At 41.8% G+C, this 22440-nt stretch overlaps 1 protein-coding gene across 1 annotated transcript in view; it reads right to left on the bottom strand.

The window, feature by feature from the left end:
- Positions 1 to 22440, bottom strand: part of LOC129839619 (uncharacterized) — a 50141-nt gene that overhangs the window by 15027 nt on the left and 12674 nt on the right. Inside the window, exons 2-7 of the mRNA XM_055907147.1 lie at positions 21239 to 21348; positions 18007 to 18025; positions 17607 to 17643; positions 14643 to 14765; positions 13141 to 13340; positions 4186 to 4286 (exon numbers count right to left, since the gene is read on the bottom strand). Of these exons, the coding sequence (XP_055763122.1) occupies positions 4186 to 4286; positions 13141 to 13340; positions 14643 to 14765; positions 17607 to 17643; positions 18007 to 18025; positions 21239 to 21296 (538 nt within the window). The 5' untranslated portion in view covers positions 21297 to 21348. The remainder of the gene's footprint in view (positions 1 to 4185; positions 4287 to 13140; positions 13341 to 14642; positions 14766 to 17606; positions 17644 to 18006; positions 18026 to 21238; positions 21349 to 22440) is intronic.

The following is a 22440-nucleotide window of genomic DNA, read 5'->3' as shown; positions in this document are numbered from 1 at the left end:
ATGTCATGTCAAAAGGGTTTCTGGGTTGGTCGATGGCCTTTCCAGCCCTTCTCTTGGTCTAGGACACCTGGTTCTCCTAATCAGCTGGACCAGGTGAGTTTGTGTTGGTCTGGACCTCTCCTAATCAGCTGGACCAGGTGTGCTGGACTGGACCTCGCCTAATCAGCTGGACCAGGTGTGTTTGTGTTGGTCTGGACCTCTCCTAATCAGCTGGACCAGGTGTGTTGGACTGGACCTCGCCTAATCAGCTGGACCAGGTGTGTTTGTGTTGGTCTGGACCTCTCCTAATCAGCTGGACCAGGTGAGTTTGTGTTGGTCTGGACCTCTCCTAATCAGCTGGACCAGGTGAGTTTGTGTTGGTCTGGACCTCTCCTAATCAGCTGGACCAGGTGTGTTTGTGTTGGACCTCTCCTAATCAGCTGGACCAGGTGTGTTTGTGTTGGACCTCTCCTAATCAGCTGAACCAGGTGTGTTTGTGTTGGTCTGGACCTCTCCTAATCAGCTGGACCAGGTGTGTTGGACTGGACCTCGCCTAATCAGCTGAACCAGGTGTGTTTGTGTTGGTCTGGACCTCTCCTACTCAGCTGGACCAGGTGTGTTTGTGTTGGTCTGGACCTCTCCTAATCAGCTGAACCATGTGTGTTTGTGTTGGTCTGGACCTCTCCTAATCAGCTGGACCAGGTGTGTTTGTGTTGGACCTCTCCTAATCAGCTGGACCAGGTGTGTTTGTGTTGGACCTCTCCTAATCAGCTGGACCAGGTGTGTTTGTGTTGGTCTGGACCTCTCCTAATCAGCTGGACCAGGTGTGTTTGTGTTGGACCTCTCCTAATCAGCTGGACCGGGTGTGTTTGTGTTGGACCTCTCCTAATCATCTGGACCAGGTGTGTTTGTGTTGGACCTCTCCTAATCAGCTGGACCAGGTGTGTTTGTGTTGGACCTCTCCTAATCAGCTGGACCAGGTGTGTTTGGTCTGGACCTCTCCTAATCAGCTGGACCAGGTGAGTTTGTGTTGGTCTGGACCTCTCCTAATCAGCTGGACCAGGTGAGTTTGTGTTGGTCTGGACCTCTCCTAATCAGCTGGACCAGGTGTTTTGGTCTGGACCTCTCCTAATCAGCTGAACCAGGTGTGTTTGTGTTGGTCTGGACCTCTCCTAATCAGCTGAACCAGGTGTGTTTGTGTTGGTCTGGACCTCTCCTAATCAGCTGGACCAGGTGTGTTTGTGTTGGTCTGGACCTCTCCTAATCAGCTGGACCAGGTGTGTTTGTGTTGGACTGGACCTCTCCTAATCAGCTGGACCAGGTGTGTTTGTGTTGGACCTCTCCTAATCAGCTGGACCAGGTGTGTTTGTGTTGGACTGGACCTCTCCTAATCAGCTGGACTAGGTGTGTTTGTGTTGGACCTCTCCTAATCAGCTGGACCAGGTGTTTTTGTGTTGGACCTCTCCTAATCAGCTGGACCAGGTGTGTTTGTGTTGGACCTCTCCTAATCAGCTGGACCAGGTGTGTTTGTGTTGGACCTCTCCTAATCAGCTGGACCAGGTGTGTTTGTGTTGGACCTCTCCTAATCAGCTGGACCAGGTGTGTTTGTGTTGGACCTCTCCTAATCAGCTGGACCAGGTGTGTTTGTGTTGGTCTGGACCTCTCCTAATCAGCTGGACCAGGTGTGTTGGTCTGGACCTCTCCTAATCAGCTGGACCAGGTGTGTTTGTGTTAGTCTGGACCTCTCCTAATCAGCTGGACCAGGTGTGTTTGTGTTGGTCTGGACCTCTCCTAATCAGCTGGACCAGGTGTGTTAGTCTGGACCTCTCCTAATCAGCTGGACCAGGTGTGTTTGTGTTGGTCTGGACCTCTCCTAATCAGCTGGACCAGGTGTGTTTGTGTTGGTCTGGACCTCTCCTAATCAGCTGGACCAGGTGTGTTTGTGTTGGACCTCTCCTAATCAGCTGGACCAGGTGTGTTTGTGTTGGACCTCTCCTAATCAGCTGGACCAGGTGTGTTTGTGTTGGACTGGACCTCTCCTAATCAGCTGGACCAGGTGTGTTTGTGTTGGTCTGGACCTCTCCTAATCAGCTGGACCAGGTGTGTTTGTGTTGGACCTCTCCTAATCAGCTGGACCAGGTGTGTTTGTGTTGGACCTCTCCTAATCAGCTGGACCAGGTGTGTTTGTGTTGGTCTGGACCTCTCCTAATCAGCTGGACCAGGTGTGTTGGTCTGGACCTCTCCTAATCAGCTGGACCAGGTGTGTTTGTGTTAGTCTAGACCTCTCCTAATCAGCTGGACCAGGTGTGTTTGTGTTGGTCTGGACCTCTCCTAATCAGCTGGACCAGGTGTGTTAGTCTGGACCTCTCCTAATCAGCTGGACCAGGTGTGTTTGTGTTGGTCTGGACCTCTCCTAATCAGCTGGACCAGGTGTGTTTGTGTTGGTCTGGACCTCTCCTAATCAGCTGGACCAGGTGTGTTTGTGTTGGACCTCTCCTAATCAGCTGGACCAGGTGTGTTTGTGTTGGACCTCTCCTAATCAGCTGGACCAGGTGTGTTTGTGTTGGACTGGACCTCTCCTAATCAGCTGGACCAGGTGTGTTTGTGTTGGTCTGGACCTCTCCTAATCAGCTGGACCAGGTGTGTTTGTGTTGGACCTCTCCTAATCAGCTGGACCAGGTGTGTTTGTGTTGGACCTCTCCTAATCAGCTGGACCAGGTGTGTTTGTGTTGGTCTGGACCTCTCCTAATCAGCTGGACCAGGTGTGTTTGTGTTGGTCTGGACCTCTCCTAATCAGCTGGACCAGGTGTGTTGGTCTGGACCTCTCCTAATCAGCTGGACCAGGTGTGTTGGTCTGGACCTCTCCTAATCAGCTGGACCAGGTGTGTTTGTGTTGGTCTGGACCTCTCCTAATCAGCTGGACCAGGTGAGTTTATGTTGGACCTCTCCTAATCAGCTGGACCAGGTGTGTTTGTGTTGGACCTCTCCTAATCAGCTGGACCAGGTGTGTTTGTGTTGGACCTCTCCTAATCAGCTGGACCAGGTGTGTTTGCGTTGGACTGGAGGAAAAGCCTGCACACCCAATTACTCTCCAGGAGTAATGCTGTCCACCCCTGGGTTATGTTTGAGCCTTATACCGGCTGCTCAGACAGGAAGGGCTACCTAAAGAACTGTTATGAACATGTTATGAGCTGTCACTGGTAGTTATGTCATGTAATTAAGGTGTTAAGTTGTACCTGCTCTCTCACCGGACAGGAAGGGGTACATAAAGAACTGTTATGAACATGTTATGAGCTGTCACTGGTAGTTATGTCATGTAATTAAGGTGTTAAGTTGTACCTGCTCTCTCACCTGACAGGAAGGGGTACATAAAGAACTGTTATGAACATATTATGAGCTGTCACTGGTAGTTATGTCAGGTTATAAAGTTGTTAAATTGTACCTGCTCTCTCCCCAGAACTGTTATGAACATGTTATGAGCTGTCACTGGTAGTTCTGTCATGTTATAAAGGTGTCAAATTGTACCTGCTCTCTCCCCAGACAGGAAGGGGTACATGAAGAACTGTTATGAACGTGTTATGAGCTGTCACTGGTAGTTATGTCAGGTTATAAAGGTGTTAAATTGTACCTGCTCTCTCCCCAGAACTGTTATGAACATGTTATGAGCTGTCACTGGTAGTTATGTCATGTTATAAAGGTGTTAAATTGTACCTGCTCTCTCCCCAGAACTGTTATGAACATGTTATGAGCTGTCACTGGTAGTTATGTCATGTTATAAAGGTGTTAAATTGTACCTGCTCTCTCCCCAGACAGGAAGGGGTACATGAAGAACTGTTATGAACGTGTTATGAGCTGTCACTGGTAGTTATGTCATGTTATAAAGGTGTTAAATTGTACCTGCTCTCTCCCCGGACAGGAAGGGGTACATGAAGAACTGTTATGAACATGTTATGAGCTGTCACTGGTAGTTATGTCATGTTATAAAGGTGTTAAATTGTACCTGCTCTCTCCCCAGACAGGAAGGGGTACATGAAGAACTGTAATGAACATGTTATGAGCTGTCACTGGTAGTTATGTCATGTTATAAAGGTGTTAAATTGTACCTGCTCTCTCCCCAGACAGGAAGGGGTACATGAAGAACTGTTATGAACATGTTATGAGCTGTCATTGGTAGTTATGTCATCTTATAAAGGTGTTAAATTGTACCTGCTCTCTCCCCAGACAGGAAGGGGTACATAAAGAACGTATAGATCCACCTCTGTCTGACCGGATCCATCTCTGAGAAATGATCACTCAACTCCTCCACCCTGGAGACAGAGAGAGCATAGGGGATGGAGAAGAATGGAGGGAGAGAGGGAGAGAGAGAGAAGAAGGAGGATGGATAGAGGGAGAGGGTGAGAGAGTCAGAGAGAGTCAGAGATAGAGAGAGAGAGGAAGGAGAGAGAGAGAGGGAGGGAGAGAGGAAGGAGGATGGATAGAGGGAGAGGTTGAGAGTCAGAAATAGAGAGAGAGAGAGAGAGAGAGAGAGGAAGGAGAGGGAGAGAGAGAAAGAGGAAGGAAGGAAGGAAGGAAGGAAGGAAGGAAGGAAGGAAGGAAGGGGGATGGAGGGAGGGAAAGGGAGCCAGAGAGAGAGAAATAGAGAGAAATAGAGAATGTTGAGATTGTCATGACATGCAGTCAGCAGCAGGTGTCTCAGTAGACAGTGTAGAGAGGGGATTCCCTCCCTCCAGTCCTTTATTACTAGTCTATGTCAACTTTGAATGATTGTATAAGGATTAGGATTATACAGTTGTAGGTTAGGAAGACCTAACATCAGATAAAGGAAGAGCAGGGCTGAGTTGTCTACTGCAACATGCAGGGTTTCCTCACGACTGTAATACATGGTCTGGTAGGTGATGTTATAACATGGTCTGGTAGGTGATGTTATAACATGGTCTGGTAGGTGATGTTGTAACATGGTCTGGTAGGTGATGTTATAACATGGTCTGGTAGGTGATATTATATTATATATAGTAATGTTAGTACATGGTCTGGTAGGTGATGTTAATACATGGTCTGGTAGGTGATGTTATAACATGGTCTGGTAGGTGATGTTATATTATATATAGTAATGTTAATATATGGTCTGGTAGGTGATATTATATTATATATAGTAATGTTAATATATGGTCTGGTAGGTGATGTTATATTATATATAGTAATGTTAATACATGGTCTGGTAGGTGATGTTATATTATATATAGTAATGTTAATACATGGTCTGGTAGGTGATGTTATATTATATATAGTAATGTTAATATATGGTCAGGTAGGTGATGTTATATTATATATAGTAATGTTAATATATGGTCTGGTAGGTGATGTTATATTATATATAGAAATGTTAATATATGGTCTGGTAGGTGATGTTATATTATATATAGTAATGTTAATATATGGTCTGGTAGGTGATGTTATATTATATATAGTAATGTTAATATATGGTCTGGTAGGTGATGTTATATTATATATAGTAATGTTAATACATGGTCTGGTAGGTGATGTTATATTATATATAGTAATGTTAATATATGGTCTGGTAGGTGATGTTATATTATATATAGTAATGTTAATATATGGTCTGGTAGGTGATGTTATATTATATATAGTAATGTTAATATATGGTCTGGTAGGTGATGTTATATTATATATAGTAATGTTAATATATGGTCTGGTAGGTGATGTTATATTATATATAGTAATGTTAATATATGGTCTGGTAGGTGATATTATATTATATATAGTAATGTTAATATATGGTCTGGTAGGTGATGTTATAACATGGTCTGGTAGGTGATGTTGTATTATATATAGTGATGTTATAACATGGTCTGGTAGGTGATGTTATAACATGGTCTGGTAGGTGATGTTATAACATGGTCTGGTAGGTGATGTTATAACATGGTCTGGTAGGTGATGTTATAACATGGTCTGGTAGGTGATGTTGTAACATGGTCTGGTAGGTGATGTTATATTATATATAGTGATGTTATAACATGGTCTGGTAGGTGATGTTATAACATGGTCTGGTAGGTGATGTTATAACATGGTCTGGTAGGTGATGTTATAACATGGTCTGGTAGGTGATGTTATAACATGGTCTGGTAGGTGATGTTGTAACATGGTCTGGTAGGTGATGTTATATTATATATAGTAATGTTAGTACATGGTCTGGTAGGTGATGTTATAACATGGTCTGGTAGGTGATGTTATATTATATATAGTAATGTTAATACATGGTCTGGTAGGTGATATTATATTATATATAGTAATGTTATAACATGGTCTGGTAGGTGATGTTATATTATATATAGTAATATTAATACATGGTCTGGTAGGTGATGATATATTATATATAGTAATATTATAACATGGTCTGGTAGGTGATGTTATATTATATATAGTAATATTAATACATGGTCTGGTAGGTGATGTTATATTATATATAGTAATGTTATAACATGGTCTGGTAGGTGATGTTATATTATATATAGTAATATTAATACATGGTCTGGTAGGTGATGTTATAACATGGTCTGGTAGGTGATGTTATATTGTATATAGTAATGTTAATATATGGTCTGGTAGGTGATGTTATAACATGGTCTGGTAGGTGATGTTATAACATGGTCTGGTAGGTGATGTTATATTATATATAGTAATGTTAATACATGGTCTGGTAGGTAATGTTAATACATGGTCTGGTAGGTGATGTTATATTATATATAGTAATGTTAATATATGGTCTGGTAGGTGATGTTATATTATATATAGTAATGTTAATACATGGTCTGGTAGGTGATGTTATATTATATATAGTAATGTTATAACATGGTCTGGTAGGTGATGTTATAACATGGTCTGGTAGGTGATGTTATATTATATATAGTAATGTTAATACATGGTCTGGTAGGTGATGTTATAACATGGTCTGGTAGGTGATGTTATATTATATATAGTAATATTAATACATGGTCTGGTAGGTGATGTTATATTATATATAGTAATGTTAATACATGGTCAGGTAGGTGATGTTATATTATATATAGTAATGTTAATACATGGTCTGGTAGGTGATGTTATATTATATATAGTAATGTTAATACATGGTCTGGTAGGTGATGTTATAACATGGTCTGGTAGGTGATGTTATATTATATATAGTAATGTTAATACATGGTCTGGTAGGTGATATTATATTATATATAGTAATGTTAATACATGGTCTGGTAGGTGATGTTATATTATATATAGTAATGTTAATACATGGTCTGGTAGGTGATGTTATATTTTATATAGTAATGTTAATACATGGTCTGGTAGGTGATATTATATTATATATAGTAATGTTAATACATGGTCTGGTAGGTGATGTTATATTTTATATAGTAATGTTAATACATGGTCTGGTAGGTGATATTATATTATATATAGTAATGTTATAACATGGTCTGGTAGGTGATGTTATATTATATATAGTAATGTTTATACATGGTCTGGTAGGTGATATTATATTATATATAGTAATGTTATAACATGGTCTGGTAGGTGATGTTATATTTTATATAGTAATGTTAATACATGGTCTGGTAGGTGATATTATATTATATATAGTAATGTTAATACATGGTCTGGTAGGTGATGTTATAACATGGTCTGGTAGGTGATGTTATAACACGGTCTGGTAGGTGATGTTATAACATGGTCTGGTAGGTGATGTTGTAACATGGTCTGGTAGGTGATGTTGTAACATGGTCTGGTAGGTGATGTTATATTATATATAGTAATGTTAGTACATGGTCTGGTAGGTGATGTTATAACATGGTCTGGTAGGTGATGTTATATTATATATAGTAATGTTAATACATGGTCTGGTAGGTGATGTTATATTGTATATAGTAATGTTATAACATGGTCTGGTAGGTGATATTATATTATATATAGTAATGTTAATACATGGTCTGGTAGGTGATGTTATATTATATATAGTAATGTTAATACATGGTTTGGTAGGTGATGTTATATTATATATAGTAATGTTAATACATGGTCTGGTAGGTGATGTTATATTATATATAGTAATGTTAATACATGGTCTGGTAGGTGATATTATATTATATATAGTAATGTTAATACATGGTCTGGTAGGTGATGTTATAACATGGTCTGGTAGGTGATGTTGTAACATGGTCTGGAAGGTGATGTTGTAACATGGTCTGGTAGGTGATATTATATTATATATAGTAATATTAATACATGGTCTGGTAGGTGATGTTATAACATGGTCTGGTAGGTGATGTTATAACATGGTCTGGTAGGTGATGTTATATTATATATAGTAATGTTAATACATGGTCTGGTAGGTGATGTTATAACATGGTCTGGTAGGTGATGTTATAACATGGTCTGGTAGGTGATGTTATATTATATATAGTAATGTTAATACATGGTCTGGTAGGTGATGTTATATTATATATAGTAATGTTAATATATGGTCTGGTAGGTGATGTTATATTATGTATAGTAATGTTAATACATGGTCTGGTAGGTGATGTTATATTATATATAGTAATGTTAATATATGGTCTGGTAGGTGATGTTATATTATATATAGTAATGTTAATACATGGTCTGGTAGGTGATGTTATATTATATATAGTAATGTTAATATATGGTCTGGTAGGTGATGTTGTAACATGGTCTGGTAGGTGATATTATATTATATATAGTAATGTTAATACATGGTCTGGTAGGTGATGTTATAACATGGTCTGGTAGGTGATGTTATAACATGGTCTGGTAGGTGATGTTATATTATATATAGTAATGTTAATACATGGTCTGGTAGGTGATATTATATTATATATAGTAATATTAATACATGGTCTGGTAGGTGATGTTATATTATATATAGTAATGTTAATATATGGTCTGGTAGGTGATGTTATATTATATATAGTAATGTTAATACATGGTCTGGTAGGTGATGTTATATTATATATAGTAATGTTAATACATGGTCTGATAGGTGATGTTATATTATATATAGTAATATTAATACATGGTCTGGTAGGTGATGTTATAACATGGTCTGGTAGGTGATATTATATTATATATAGTAATGTTAATACATGGTCTGGTAGGTGATGTTATATTATATATAGTAATATTAATACATGGTCTGGTAGGTGATGTTATAACATGGTCTGGTAGGTGATATTATATTATATATAGTAATATTAATACATGGTCTGGTAGGTGATGTTATAACATGGTCTGGTGGGTGATATTATATTATATATAGTAATGTTATAACATGGTCTGGTAGGTGATGTTATATTATATATAGTAATGTTAATACATGGTCTGATAGGTGATATTATATTGTATATAGTAATGTTAATATATGGTCTCTGTAACAGTCCTGACCTATTTATGTTAGTTTTATGTGTTTATGGTCAGGGCATGTGTTTTGGGTGGGCAGTCTATGTTATCTGTTTCTATGTTGGTTTCGGTTTGCCTGGTATGGCTCTTGATTAGAGGCAGGTGGTTTGCATTTTCCTCTAATCAGGAGTCATATTTAGGTAGGGCATTTCTCACTGTTTGTTGGTGGGTGATTGTCTCCTGTGATGTCTTCGTTATGTTCGATGTATTCACTTTTGGAGCTGTTTGGCTGTTCGTTATGTTTCGATGTCCGTTCCTGTTCGTGAGTTTACGTTTGTCTATGTAAGTTTATGTTCAGGTTGCGTCAACATCGTTTTGTTATTTTGTAAGTTTTGAAAGTGTTTTGTTTTGTTTAGTCTACGTCGTATTTGTAATAAAAATGGCTTATTTCCCTGACTCCGCATTTTGGTCCGAAGATCCTTCTCTCCTCACCTCATCCGAGGATGAGGAGAGCGACAGCTATTACAGAATCACCCACCAAAATACAGAGACCAAGCGGTATGGGAAAAATCGACGGAGCAACAAGGACTTCTGGACTTGGGAGGAGATCCTGTCTGGTAGAGGACCCTGGGCGCAAACTGGAGAATATCGCTGCTCTCGTGAGAAGAGTGAGGCAGCCACAGCCCAGGAGCGCTGGTATGAGGAGGCAGCTAGGAGACGTGGATGGAAGCCGGAGAATCAAGCTCGTAACCGGAATTATGAGGGGACTCGTTTTGCACGGAAGCCCGAAAAGCCCGTGAGTAACTCCCAAAAATTTCTTGGGGGGGGGCTAAAGGGTAGTGGGCTAAGGGCAGGTAGGAGACCTGCGCCCACTTCCCAGGCTAACCGTGGAGAGCGGGAGTACAGGCAGACACCGTGTTACGCAGTAGAGCGCACGGTGTCTCCTGTACGTGTGCATAGCCCAGTGCGGGTTATTCCACCTCCCCGCACTGGTAGGGCTAGATTGGGCATTGAGCCAGGTGTCATGAGGCCGGCTCAACGCGTCTGGTCTCCAGTGCGTCTCCTCGGGCCGGCATACATGGCACCTGCCTTACGCATGGTTTCCCCGGTTCGCCTACACAGCCCGGTGCGGGTTATTCCACCTCCCCGTACTGGGCGGGCGACCGGGAGCATTCAACCAGGTAAGGTTGGGCAGGCTCAATGCTCAAGAGAGCCAGTACGCCTGCACGGTCCGGTATTTCCGGCACCACCTCCCCGCCCCAGCCTAGTACCTACAGTGTCTACACTACGCACTAGGCTACCAGTGCGTATCCTGAGCCCTGTTCCTCCTCCACGCACTCTCCCTGTAGTGCGTGTATCTAGCCCGGTGCCTCCAGTTCCGGGTCCACGCACTAAGCTACCTGTGCGTCTCCAGAGCCCTGAACCCACTGTATCTTCTCCCCCTACTAATCCTGATGTGCTTGTCCTCAGCCCGGTGTCACCAGTGCCGGTACCACGCATCAGGGATAGAGTAGGCTTTGAGAATACAGTGTGCCCTGTCCCTGCTCCCCGCACTAGTAGGAAGGTGCTTGTCATTAGCACGGTGCCTCCAGTTCCGGCCCCACGCACTAAGCCACCTGTGCGTCTCCCAAGTCCTGTACACACTGTCACTTCTCCCCGTACTAGTCCTGAGGTGCGTGCCCTCAGCCAGGTGCCACCAGTGCCGGTACCACGCACCAGGTATAGAGTACGCTTTGAGAGTTCAGTGTGCCCTGTCTCTGCTCCACGCACTAGTAGGAAGGTGCTTATCATTAGCCCGGTGCCTCCAGTTCCGGCACCACGCACCAGGTCTACAGTGCGCTGTATCCGGCCAGAGCCATCCGTCTCCCCAGCGCCATCTGAGCCATCCGTCTCCCCAGCGCCATCTGAGCCATCCGTCTCCCCAGCGCCATCTGAGCCATCCGTCTCCCCAGCGCCATCTGAGCCATCCGTCTCCCCAGCGCCATCTGAGTCATCCGTCTGCCAGGAGCCTGCAAAGCCGCCCGTCTGCCATGAGCCTGCAAAGCCGCCCGTCTGCCATGAGCCTACAGAGCCATCCGCCAGACAGGAGCCGCTAGAGCCGTCAGCCAGACAGGAGCCGCTAGAGCCGCCCGCCAGACAGGATCTGCCAGAGCCGCCAACCAGACAGGATCTGCCAGAGCCGCCAACCAGACAGGATCTGCCAGAGCCGCCAACCAGACAGGATCTGCCAGAGCCGCCAATCAGACAGGATCTGCCAGAGCCGCCAGCGAGCCATGAGCAGCCAGAGCCGTCAGAGAGCCATGAGCAGCCAGAGCCGTCAGAGAGCCATGAGCAGCCAGAGCCGTCAGAGAGCCATGAGCAGCCAGAGCCGTCAAAGAGCCATGAGCAGCCAGAGCCGTCAGTGAGCCATGAGCAGCCAGAGCCGTCAGAGAGCCATGAGCAGCCAGAGCCGTCAGAGCGCCATGAGCGTCGAGAGCCGTCAGCCTGCCATGAGCGTCGAGAGCCGTCAGCCTGCCATGAGCGTCGAGAGCCGTCAGCCTGCCATGAGCGTCGAGAGCAGTCAGCCTGCCATGAGCGTAGAGAGCCGTCAGTCTGCCATGAGCGTCGAGAGCCGTCAGCCAGCATGGACCTGCCAGAGCCGTCCAAACAGGACCTGCCAGAGTCCTTCAGCCGGGATCTGCCCCTTGTCCCGGTGCTGCCCCTTGTCCCGGTGCTGCCCCTTGTCCCGGTGCTGCCCCTTGTCCCGGTGCTGCCCCTTGTCCCGGTGCTGCCCCTTGTCCCGGTGCTGCCCCTTATTCCGGTGCTGCCCCTTATTCCAGTGATGGTCCTTATCCTGGTGCTGCCCCTTGTTCTGGTGCTGCCCCTTGTCCCGGTGCTACCCCTTGTCCCGGTGCTGCCCCTTGTCCTGGTGCTAGCTGTTTATTTAGGGGAAGGTAGTGTTAGGGTGGGCATTAGAAGGGGTAGAAAGAAGAGGGGAGTGACTATGGTGGTGCGGGGACAGCGTCCTGAACCGGAACCACCACCGTGGTCAACTGCCCACCCGGACCCTCCCCTGGACTTTGTGCTGGTGCGCCCGGCGTTCGCACCTTGGGGGGGGGGGGTACTGTAACAGTCCTGACCTATTTATGTTAGTTTTATGTGTTTATGGTCAGGGCATGTGTTTTGGGTGGGCAGTCTATGTTATCTGTTTCTATGTTGGTTTCGGTTTGCCTGGTATGGCTCTTGATTAGAGGCAGGTGGTTTGCATTTTCCTCTAATCAGGAGTCATATTTAGGTAGGGCATTTCTCACTGTTTGTTGGTGGGTGATTGTCTCCTGTGATGTCTTCGTTATGTTCGATGTATTCACTTTTGGAGCTGTTTGGCTGTTCGTTATGTTTCGATGTCCGTTCCTGTTCGTGAGTTTACGTTTGTCTATGTAAGTTTATGTTCAGGTTGCGTCAACATCGTTTTGTTATTTTGTAAGTTTTGAAAGTGTTTTGTTTTGTTTAGTCTACGTCGTATTTGTAATAAAAATGGCTTATTTCCCTGACTCCGCATTTTGGTCCGAAGATCCTTCTCTCCTCACCTCATCCGAGGATGAGGAGAGCGACAGCTATTACAGTCTCGTAGGTGATGTTATATTATATATAGTAATGTTAATACATGGTCTGGTAGGTGATGTTGTAACATGGTCTGGTAGGTGATGTTATAACATGGTCTGGTAGGTGATGTTATATTATATATAGTAATGTTAATACATGGTCTGGTAGGTGTTGCAGCTGAAGTTCTTGTTGCTGAGGCAGGACAGGAACCCTCTGGAGATGCTGGAGAGGAGTGGTTTCAGCTTCACTTCCATCCACACCTTTATCAGGTCCTCATCTTGGTAGGCTTCTGCCTCTGGGTTCACACTGATACCCAGCTCTAGTCCTAACACTGGGGTCTGGGATAGACTGGATCTCTGGAGAGGGGAGACAGGGGTTATGGTTACACTGATACCCAGCTCTAGTCCTAACACTGGGGTCTGGGATAGAATGGATCTCTGGAGAAGGGGGAGGAGGTGTTAAGGTCACACTGATACCCAGCTCTAGTCCTAACACTGTGTCTGGGATAGACTGGATCTCTGGAGAGGGGAGACAGGGGTTATGGTCACACTGATACCCAGCTCTAGTCCTAACACTGTGTCTGGGATAGACTGGATCTCTGGAGAGGGGAGACAGGGGTTAAGGTTACACTGATACCCAGCTCTAGTCCTAACAGATGAGAGTGATGAGAGTTTGGTCCAGTCAGACTTGGGAGAAGTGCAGGCTCAATAAAACATGATATTGACAGAGATGGTTGACTAAGCATAATATTCTACTGTACTTGTTAAGTGAAGGCCACTCTTAGTAGCAGTGACTTGGCGTTTTGTGAGCCTCACCACCATCTTGTGTTTCATAACCATGCATACGTTTCTTTACACCCTCAGGGAAACTTGGAATGACAACGTGACGACATCACATGCCTGATGAATCACAGCACAACCACAGCCCAACCACAGCCCAACCACAGCACAACCACAGCACAACCACAGGCCCAACGACATCCTACCAACTGAACCAACGACTTGTTTTCACAATCAACGTCATGACGGTTAAAAGGTTAGTCCCTGTTTATTCAGATCTGATCCTATAGCAGTTGTCCATTATGGGAAGGACAAGCCGTGAAGTTCATATAGGCTTCACATCACTCTGCACGTCTTCCCATCTGTCACTTCCATTATGTCTGTCACTGAGGAATGGCGCCCGAAAACATTCCGCTGGCGGAATGTTCAGATCCGTTCTGAAGTTCTCGACCCGTGCCAACATTCCATCACATAAGGTGCGTTCAAGTTTTGTTCAAGTTTTGAAGGAGTGTGCAATTGGTATGCTGACTGCAGGAATGTCCACTAGAACTGTTGCTAGAGAATTGCATGTTAAAACTTCTCTACCGTAACCCACATTCCATCGTTGTTGTAGAGAAAACTCATTCTGATTGGCTGGGCCTGGCTCCCCAGTGGGTGGGCCTATGCCCTCCCAGGCCCAACCATAGCTACACCACATGCCCAGTCATGTGAAATCCATAGATTAGGGCCTAATGCATTTATTTCAATTGATTTAAAATCCTTATGTGAACTGTAACTCAGTCAAATCAATGGTGCATGTTGCGTTTTAAATTTTAGTTCGGTACATTTGAAAGGTTTCAGATAGTATTTGAATGCAGGTCTGGCGCTGTATCAAACTACCATGAAGGAGTAGACATCCAGGGCAGCGTCGATGGTGTCCTTCAGGTTCTGCAGGTGGTCTCTCCCTGTGTCTGTAGCTGGCAGACCCACACACTGGAGGAAGTTAGAGGTAGGATCACCCGCCTGGGGATGGACAATAACAGAGACATCATGACTTCCTGCTACATCCTACTATATCTGCATCAGTTAGAGTGTTGGTAGTTTCCTGCTACATCCTACTATATCTGCATCAGTTAGAGTGTTGGTAGTTTCCTGTTACATCCTACTATATCTGCATCAGTTAGAGTGTTGGTAGTTTCCTGCTACATCCTACGATATCTGCATCAGTTAGATTGTTGGTAGTTTCCTGCTACATCCTACTATATATCTGCATCAGTTAGAGTGTTGGTAGTTTCCTGTTACATCCTACTATATATCTGCATCAGTTAGAGTGTTGGTAGTTTCCTGTTACATCCTACGATATCTGCATCAGTTAGATTGTTGGTAGTTTCCTGCTACATCCTACTATATCTGCATCAGTTAGATTGTTGGTAGTTTCCTGTTACATCCTACTATATCTGCATCAGTTAGATTGTTGGTAGTTTCCTGCTACATCCTACGATATCTGCATCAGTGTCACGATCGTGTGGCGGATTGACGGACCAAAATGCAGCAGTTGGAAAATAAGCCATCTTCTTTTAATAACACCACGAAGATGAACACGACACAAAACTCTATACAAACTAACAAAACGACCGTGAAGCTACAAACGTTGTGCACAAACATACAGGCTACAAACGTTCTTACATAGACAATTACCCACAACCAATGAGAGCCTATGGCTACCCTAAATAAGGCTCCCAATCAGAGACAACCGAAATCAGCTGTCTCTAATTGGGAACCCATTCAGGTAACCATAGACTCTCCTAGATAACTAACCAACATAGACAACGCTAGACATATACACTCAACACAAAACCATCTACTACACCCCATAACCCCTTTACCAAATAAACACCCAAAACCAACAAAACATAAACATTCCCCATGTCACACCCTGACCTAACTAAAATAATAAAGAAAACGAAGAATAATAAGGCCAGGGCGTGACAATCAGTTAGAGTGTTGGTAGTTTCCTGCTACATCCTACGATATCTGCATCAGTTAGAGTGTTGGTAGTTTCCTGTTACATCCTACGATATCTGCATCAGTTAGAGTGTTGGTAGTTTCCTGTTACATCCTACTATATATCTGCATCAGTTAGAGTGTTGGTAGTTTCCTGCTACATCCTACTATATCTGCATCAGTTAGATTGTTGGTAGTTTCCTGTTACATCCTACGATATCTGCATCAGTTAGAGTGTTGGTAGTTTCCTGCTACATCCTACTATATCTGCATCAGTTAGATTGTTGGTAGTTTCCTGCTACATCCTACTATATCTGCATCAGTTAGACTGTTGGTAGTTTCCTGCTACATCCTACGATATCTGCATCAGTTAGAGTGTTGGTAGTTTCCTGCTACATCCTACTATATCTGCATCAGTTAGATTGTTGGTAGTTTCCTGCTACATCCTACTATATCTGCATCAGTTAGATTGTTGGTAGTTTCCTGTTACATCCTACTATATATCTGCATCAGTTAGAGTGTTGGTAGTTTCCTGCTACATCCTACGATATCTGCATCAGTTAGATTGTTGGTAGTTTCCTGCTACATCCTACTATATCTGCATCAGTTAGATTGTTGGTAGTTTCCTGTTACATCCTACTATATCTGCATCAGTTAGATTGTTGGTAGTTTCCTGCTACATCCTACTATATCTGCATCAGTTAGAGTGTTGGTAGTTTCCTGTTACATCCTACTATATCTGCATCAGTTAGAGTGTTGGTAGTTTCCTGCTACATCCTACTATATCTGCATCAGTTAGAGTGTTGGTAGTTTCCTGCTACATCCTACTATATCTGCATCAGTTAGAGTGTTGGTAGTTTCCTGTTACATCCTACTATATCTGCATCAGTTAGAGTGTTGGTAGTTTCCTGCTACATCCTACTATATCTGCATCAGTTAGAGTGTTGGTAGTTTCCTATTATATCAGGTAATGATTTCCTAGGACACCAGTTTAATTGTTGCTATGTACAGTATCACGTGATGCAGCTAAAGACATATCATATAGTCTATAGTCTATAGTCTCTAACACACCTGATTCATCTGATGGTGGATTACTATTGGTTGAACTTTATAAACATGTTATGTATCCCAAAAGGCATCCTAATTCCCTATATAGCGCATCACTTTTGTACCAGTAGTGCACTAAATAGGGAATAGGGTCCGATTTGGGATATATCGTTTCCTCAGAGACTAACATGAGAGAGGGGTTTGACCCTCTGTCCGCACAAATGGTTATCAATGGGGAAATGACACGTTCAAAGAACGACACACACGTGTCCATGTACAGCTACTGAGACTTACACAATGTCAAACCTGTTCAGATTCTACTGAATCACTCTGACCTTGTTTGACACGTTTTTATGAGAGAGAGACAGAGGGGTGGAGGGAGGGTTAAGAGAGAGAGGAAGGGGGAGATAGAGAGGTGGGGGATATATATATATATAGAGAGAGAGAGAGAGAGAGTAGAGGGAGAGAGAGAGACAGAGGGGTAGAGGGATGGAAAGGGATGGGATGGAAAAAGGGATGGAAAGAGAGAGGGAGAGAGAGGGGGGGTGAAGGGAGAGAGAGAGGGATGGAGAAAGGGAAAGAGAGAGAGGGAGGGAGGGAGAGAGAGAGGTGTGTGGGGCAGACAGAGAGAGAGAGAGAGAGAGAGAGAGAGAGAGAGAGAGAGAGAGAGAGAGAGAGAGAGAGAGAGAGAGAGAGAGAGAGAGAGAGAGAGAGAGAGAGAGAGAGAGAGAGAGAGAGAGAGAGAGAGAGAGAGAGAGAGAGAGAGAGAGAGGGGGGTGGAGGGTGAGGGAGAGGTTGAATGCTAGCACTCACCTGAGTACACAGTTCTTGCGTAAGGCAGGTCTCATTTCTTTAAGTTTCCATCAGCAGGGCAGGTGAAGCATTAAGAGACAAAAGAAAACTTCAGAAAAATTCTTTACATATTTCAGCTGCCTAACTATAGGAGAAGAATCATGAGGACACAGAGAACCTTCTAGAGTTCTAAAGTTACGCCAAAGAATCCTCAAAGAATCTTTAGCTGATGTGATTGTTAAGTTTGACGTGTAAATGTGTAATTCATGGGTTTAGTTTGACGTGTAAATGTGTAATTCATGGGTTTAGTTTGACGTGTAAATGTGTAATTCATGGGTTTAGTTTGACGTGTAAATGTGATATTGTTTTTGTTATAGGCCTCATTCTGGACTGGAATGTGGCTCAGATGACAATGACTTACCGTTGTGCATCTGATGTTCCTGTGGGAAGACAGTGACATCATTTATTGGTTTAATTATTTAATGTGTTTATTTCATTTCTTTAATCTGAGAAACAAGTGATTGATTGTGGGCAATGAATAAAAACTTGAATTCTTTCAATTCATTTGACAGTACTACTAACGGTTATTCTGTCACTCTCTCACTCTCTGTCACTCTCTCACTTATTCTCTCACTCTCTCTCTCTCTGTCACTCTCTCACTTATTCTCTCACTCTCTCTCTCTGTCACTCTCTCACTTATTCTCCCATTCTCTCTCTCTGTCACTCTCTCATGTATTCTCTCATTCTCTCTCTCTGCTACTACCAGAGGAATACATGTATAAATGTCAATACAAATATCCAGGTTTTCTATGTAATAAAAAGTTACAGCATCCATTAAAATGTAATTATAACCTGTAATTATAATTATAACCTATAACCCTACAGTGTACCTGCTCTCTACTCTACTGTACTCTACTATACAGTACTGTCTACTGTACTATACTATACTATGATTTACTGTCTACTGTGCTACACTATACAGTACTTTACTATGCTGTACTGTCTACTGAACTATAGTATACTGTATTCTACGGTACTCTACTATACTGTACTCTACTGCACTATACTATACTGTACTGTGCCCTACTGTCTACTGTACTATACTGTACTCACCCATCAGCAGTTTGACTGAATTACTCTACTGTACTGTACTGTACTCTACTGTCTACTGTATTCTACTGTACTATACTGTACTCTACTATACTGTACTGTACTCTGCTGTCTACTGTATTATACTGTATTCTACTGGCTACTGTATTATACTGTATTCTACTGGCTACTGTATTATACTGTACTCTACTGTATTATACTGTATTCTACTGGCTACTGTATTATACTGTACTCTATTGTACTCTACTGTCTACTGTACTCTACTATACTGTACTGTACTCTGCTGTCTACTGTATTATACTGTATTCTACTGAGTACTGTTTTCTACTTTACTATACTGTATTAAACTGTACCCTACTGTACTCTACTGTATTATACTGTATTCTACTGAGTACTGTTTTCTACTTTATTATATTGTACTCTACTATACTGTACTCTACTATACTGTACTGTACTCTACTGTCTACTGTACTCTACTGTATTATACTGTATTCTACTGGCTACTGTATTATACTGTACTCTATTGTACTCTGCTGTCTACTGTATTAAACTGTACTCTGCTGTATTTTACTGTATCATAATGTACTCTAGTGTAATATACTGTACTCTGCTGTCTACTGTATTATACTGTATTCTACTGAGTACTGTTTTCTACTTTACTATACTGTATTATACTGTATTATACTGTACTCTACTGTATTATACTGTATTATACTGTACTCTACTGAGTACTGTTTTCTACTTTACTATACTGTATTATACTGTATTATACTGTACTCTACTGTATTATACTGTATTATACTGTATTCTACTGAGTACTGTTTTCTACTTTACTATACTGTATTATACTGTATTATACTGTACTCTACTGTATTATACTGTATTATACTGTACTCTACTGTATTATACTGTATTATACTGTATTCTACTGAGTACTGTTTTCTACTTTACTATACTGTATAATACTGTATTATACTGTACTCTATTGTACTCTGCTGTCTACTGTATTAAACTGTACTCTGCTGTCTACTGTACTCTACTGTATTTTACTGTATCATAATGTACTCTAGTGTAATATACTGTACTCTGCTGTCTACTGTATTATACTGTATTCTACTGAGTACTGTTTTCTACTTTACTATACTGTATTATACTGTATTATACTGTATTATACTGTATTATACTGTATTATACTGTACTCTGCTGTCTACTGTACTCTACTGTATTTTACTGTATCATAATGTACTCTAGTGTAATATACTGTACTCTGCTGTCTACTGTATTATACTGTATTCTACTGAGTACTGTTTTCTACTTTACTATACTGTATTATACTGTATTATACTGTACTCTACTGTATTATACTGTATTATACTGTACTCTACTGAGTACTGTTTTCTACTTTACTATACTGTATTATACTGTATTATACTGTACTCTACTGTATTATACTGTATTATACTGTATTCTACTGGCTACTGTATTATACTGTACTCTATTGTACTCTGCTGTCTACTGTACTCTACTATACTGTATTATACTGTATTATACTGTACTCTACTGTATTATACTGTACTCTACTGAGTACTGTTTTCTACTGTACTCTACTGTATTATACTGTATTATACTGTACTCTACTGTATTATACTGTATTATACTGTACTCTACTGTATTATACTGTATTATACTGTATTCTACTGGCTACTGTATTATACTGTACTCTATTGTACTCTGCTGTCTACTGTATTAAACTGTACTCTACTGTCTACTGTACTCTACTGTATTAAACTGTACTCTGCTGTCTACTGTACTCTACTGTATTTTACTGTATCATAATGTACTCTAGTGTAATATACTGTACTCTACTGTCTACTACATTATACTGCATTATACTGTACTCTGCTATCTACTGTATTATACTGTGCTATTCTATACTCTACTGTCTACTATATTATACTGTATTATACTGTACTATTCTATACTCTACTGTCTACTACATTATACTGTATTATACTGTACTCTACTGTATTATACTGTGCTATTCTATACTCTACTGTCTACTATATTATACTGTATTATACTGTACTCTACTGTATTATACTGTACTATTCTGTACTCTACTGTCTACTATATTATACTGTATTATACTGTACTCTGCTGTATTTTACTGTACTATTCTATACTCTACTGTCTACTGTACTCTACTGTATTTTACTGTACTCTACTGTCTACTGTACTCTACTGTCTACTATATTATACTGTATTATACTGTACTCTGCTGTATTTTACTGTACTCTACTGTCTACTGTACTCTACTGTATTTTACTGTACTCTACTGTCTACTGTACTCTACTGTATTTTACTGTACTCTGCTGTCTACTGTACTCTACTGTCTGTATTATACTGTATTATACTACACTCTACTGTATTCCACTGTATTCTACTGTACTCTATTGTACTCTATTGTACTCTACTGGGTTCTATTTCACTCTACTGTTCTCTACTGTATTCCACTGTATTATACTGCACTCTACTGTACTTACCCCAGTAGCAGCAGAGAGCTGTGAGGTAGATCAGGAGGAAGAGGTGGCGTGATCTCATGATGATGAGACAATGACTGTCATGGGGTCACCTGGAAACAGATATCACTGATCTAGGAACAGAAGATAACAGGTTATTATCAATATAACAGGTTACTATAATAGAGTCAGCTGGAAACAGATATCACTGATCTAGGAACAGAAGATAACAGGTTACTATCATTATAACAGGTTACTATCACTATAACAGGTTACTATCACTATAACAGGTTACTATCACTATAACAGGTTGCTATAATAGAGTCAACTGGAAACAGATATCACTGATCTAGGAACAGAAGATAACAGGTTATTATCAATATAACAGGTTACTATAATAGAGTCAGCTGGAAACAGATATCACTGATCTAGGAACAGAAGATAACAGGTTACTATCACTATAACAGGTTACTATCACTAAAACAGGTTACTATCACTATAACAGGTTACTATCACTATAACAGGTTGCTATAATAGAGTCAACTGGAAACAGATATCACTGATCTAGGAACAGAAGATAACAGGTTATTATCAATATAACAGGTTACTATAATAGAGTCAACTGGAAACAGATATCACTGATCTAGGAACAGAAGATAACAGGTTATTATCAATATAACAGGTTACTATAATACATTCAGCTGGTCTCTGGGGATATAGTTCATGGAACAGAAGATAACAGGTTATGCAGGCCTTTTTCACAACTTAGGGAGAAGGACGACGTTGTCCTTAGATGCTGATCTTGGGTCAGTTTAACATTGTTCCCCACTAATGGTTAAGGTTAGGATTGGGGGAGGGGGAAGCTGATCCTGGATCTGTACCATGGGGGAAACTTCAACCCAGAGCCTGATGCAGACAAGAGTGAATGAAACAGGGAGACAGATATGGAAGGAGATAAAGAGTAGATGAAACAGGGAGACAGATATGGAGAGAGATAAAGAGTGAATAAATCAGGGAGACAGATATGGACAGAGAGATACAGAGTGAATGAAACAGGGAGACAGATATGGAGAGAGATACAGAGTGGATGAAACAGGGAGACAGATATGGAGAGAGATACCGAGTGAATTAATCAGAGAGACAGATATGGAGAGAGATACAGAGTGGATGCATCAGGGAGACAGATGTGGAGAGAGAGATATAGAGTGGATTAATTAGGGAGACGG

This window comes from Salvelinus fontinalis, chromosome 40, assembly GCF_029448725.1.
Source record: "Salvelinus fontinalis isolate EN_2023a chromosome 40, ASM2944872v1, whole genome shotgun sequence".
Taxonomy (NCBI): domain Eukaryota; kingdom Metazoa; phylum Chordata; class Actinopteri; order Salmoniformes; family Salmonidae; genus Salvelinus; species Salvelinus fontinalis.
This window is presented reverse-complemented; position numbering and strand designations above follow the sequence as displayed.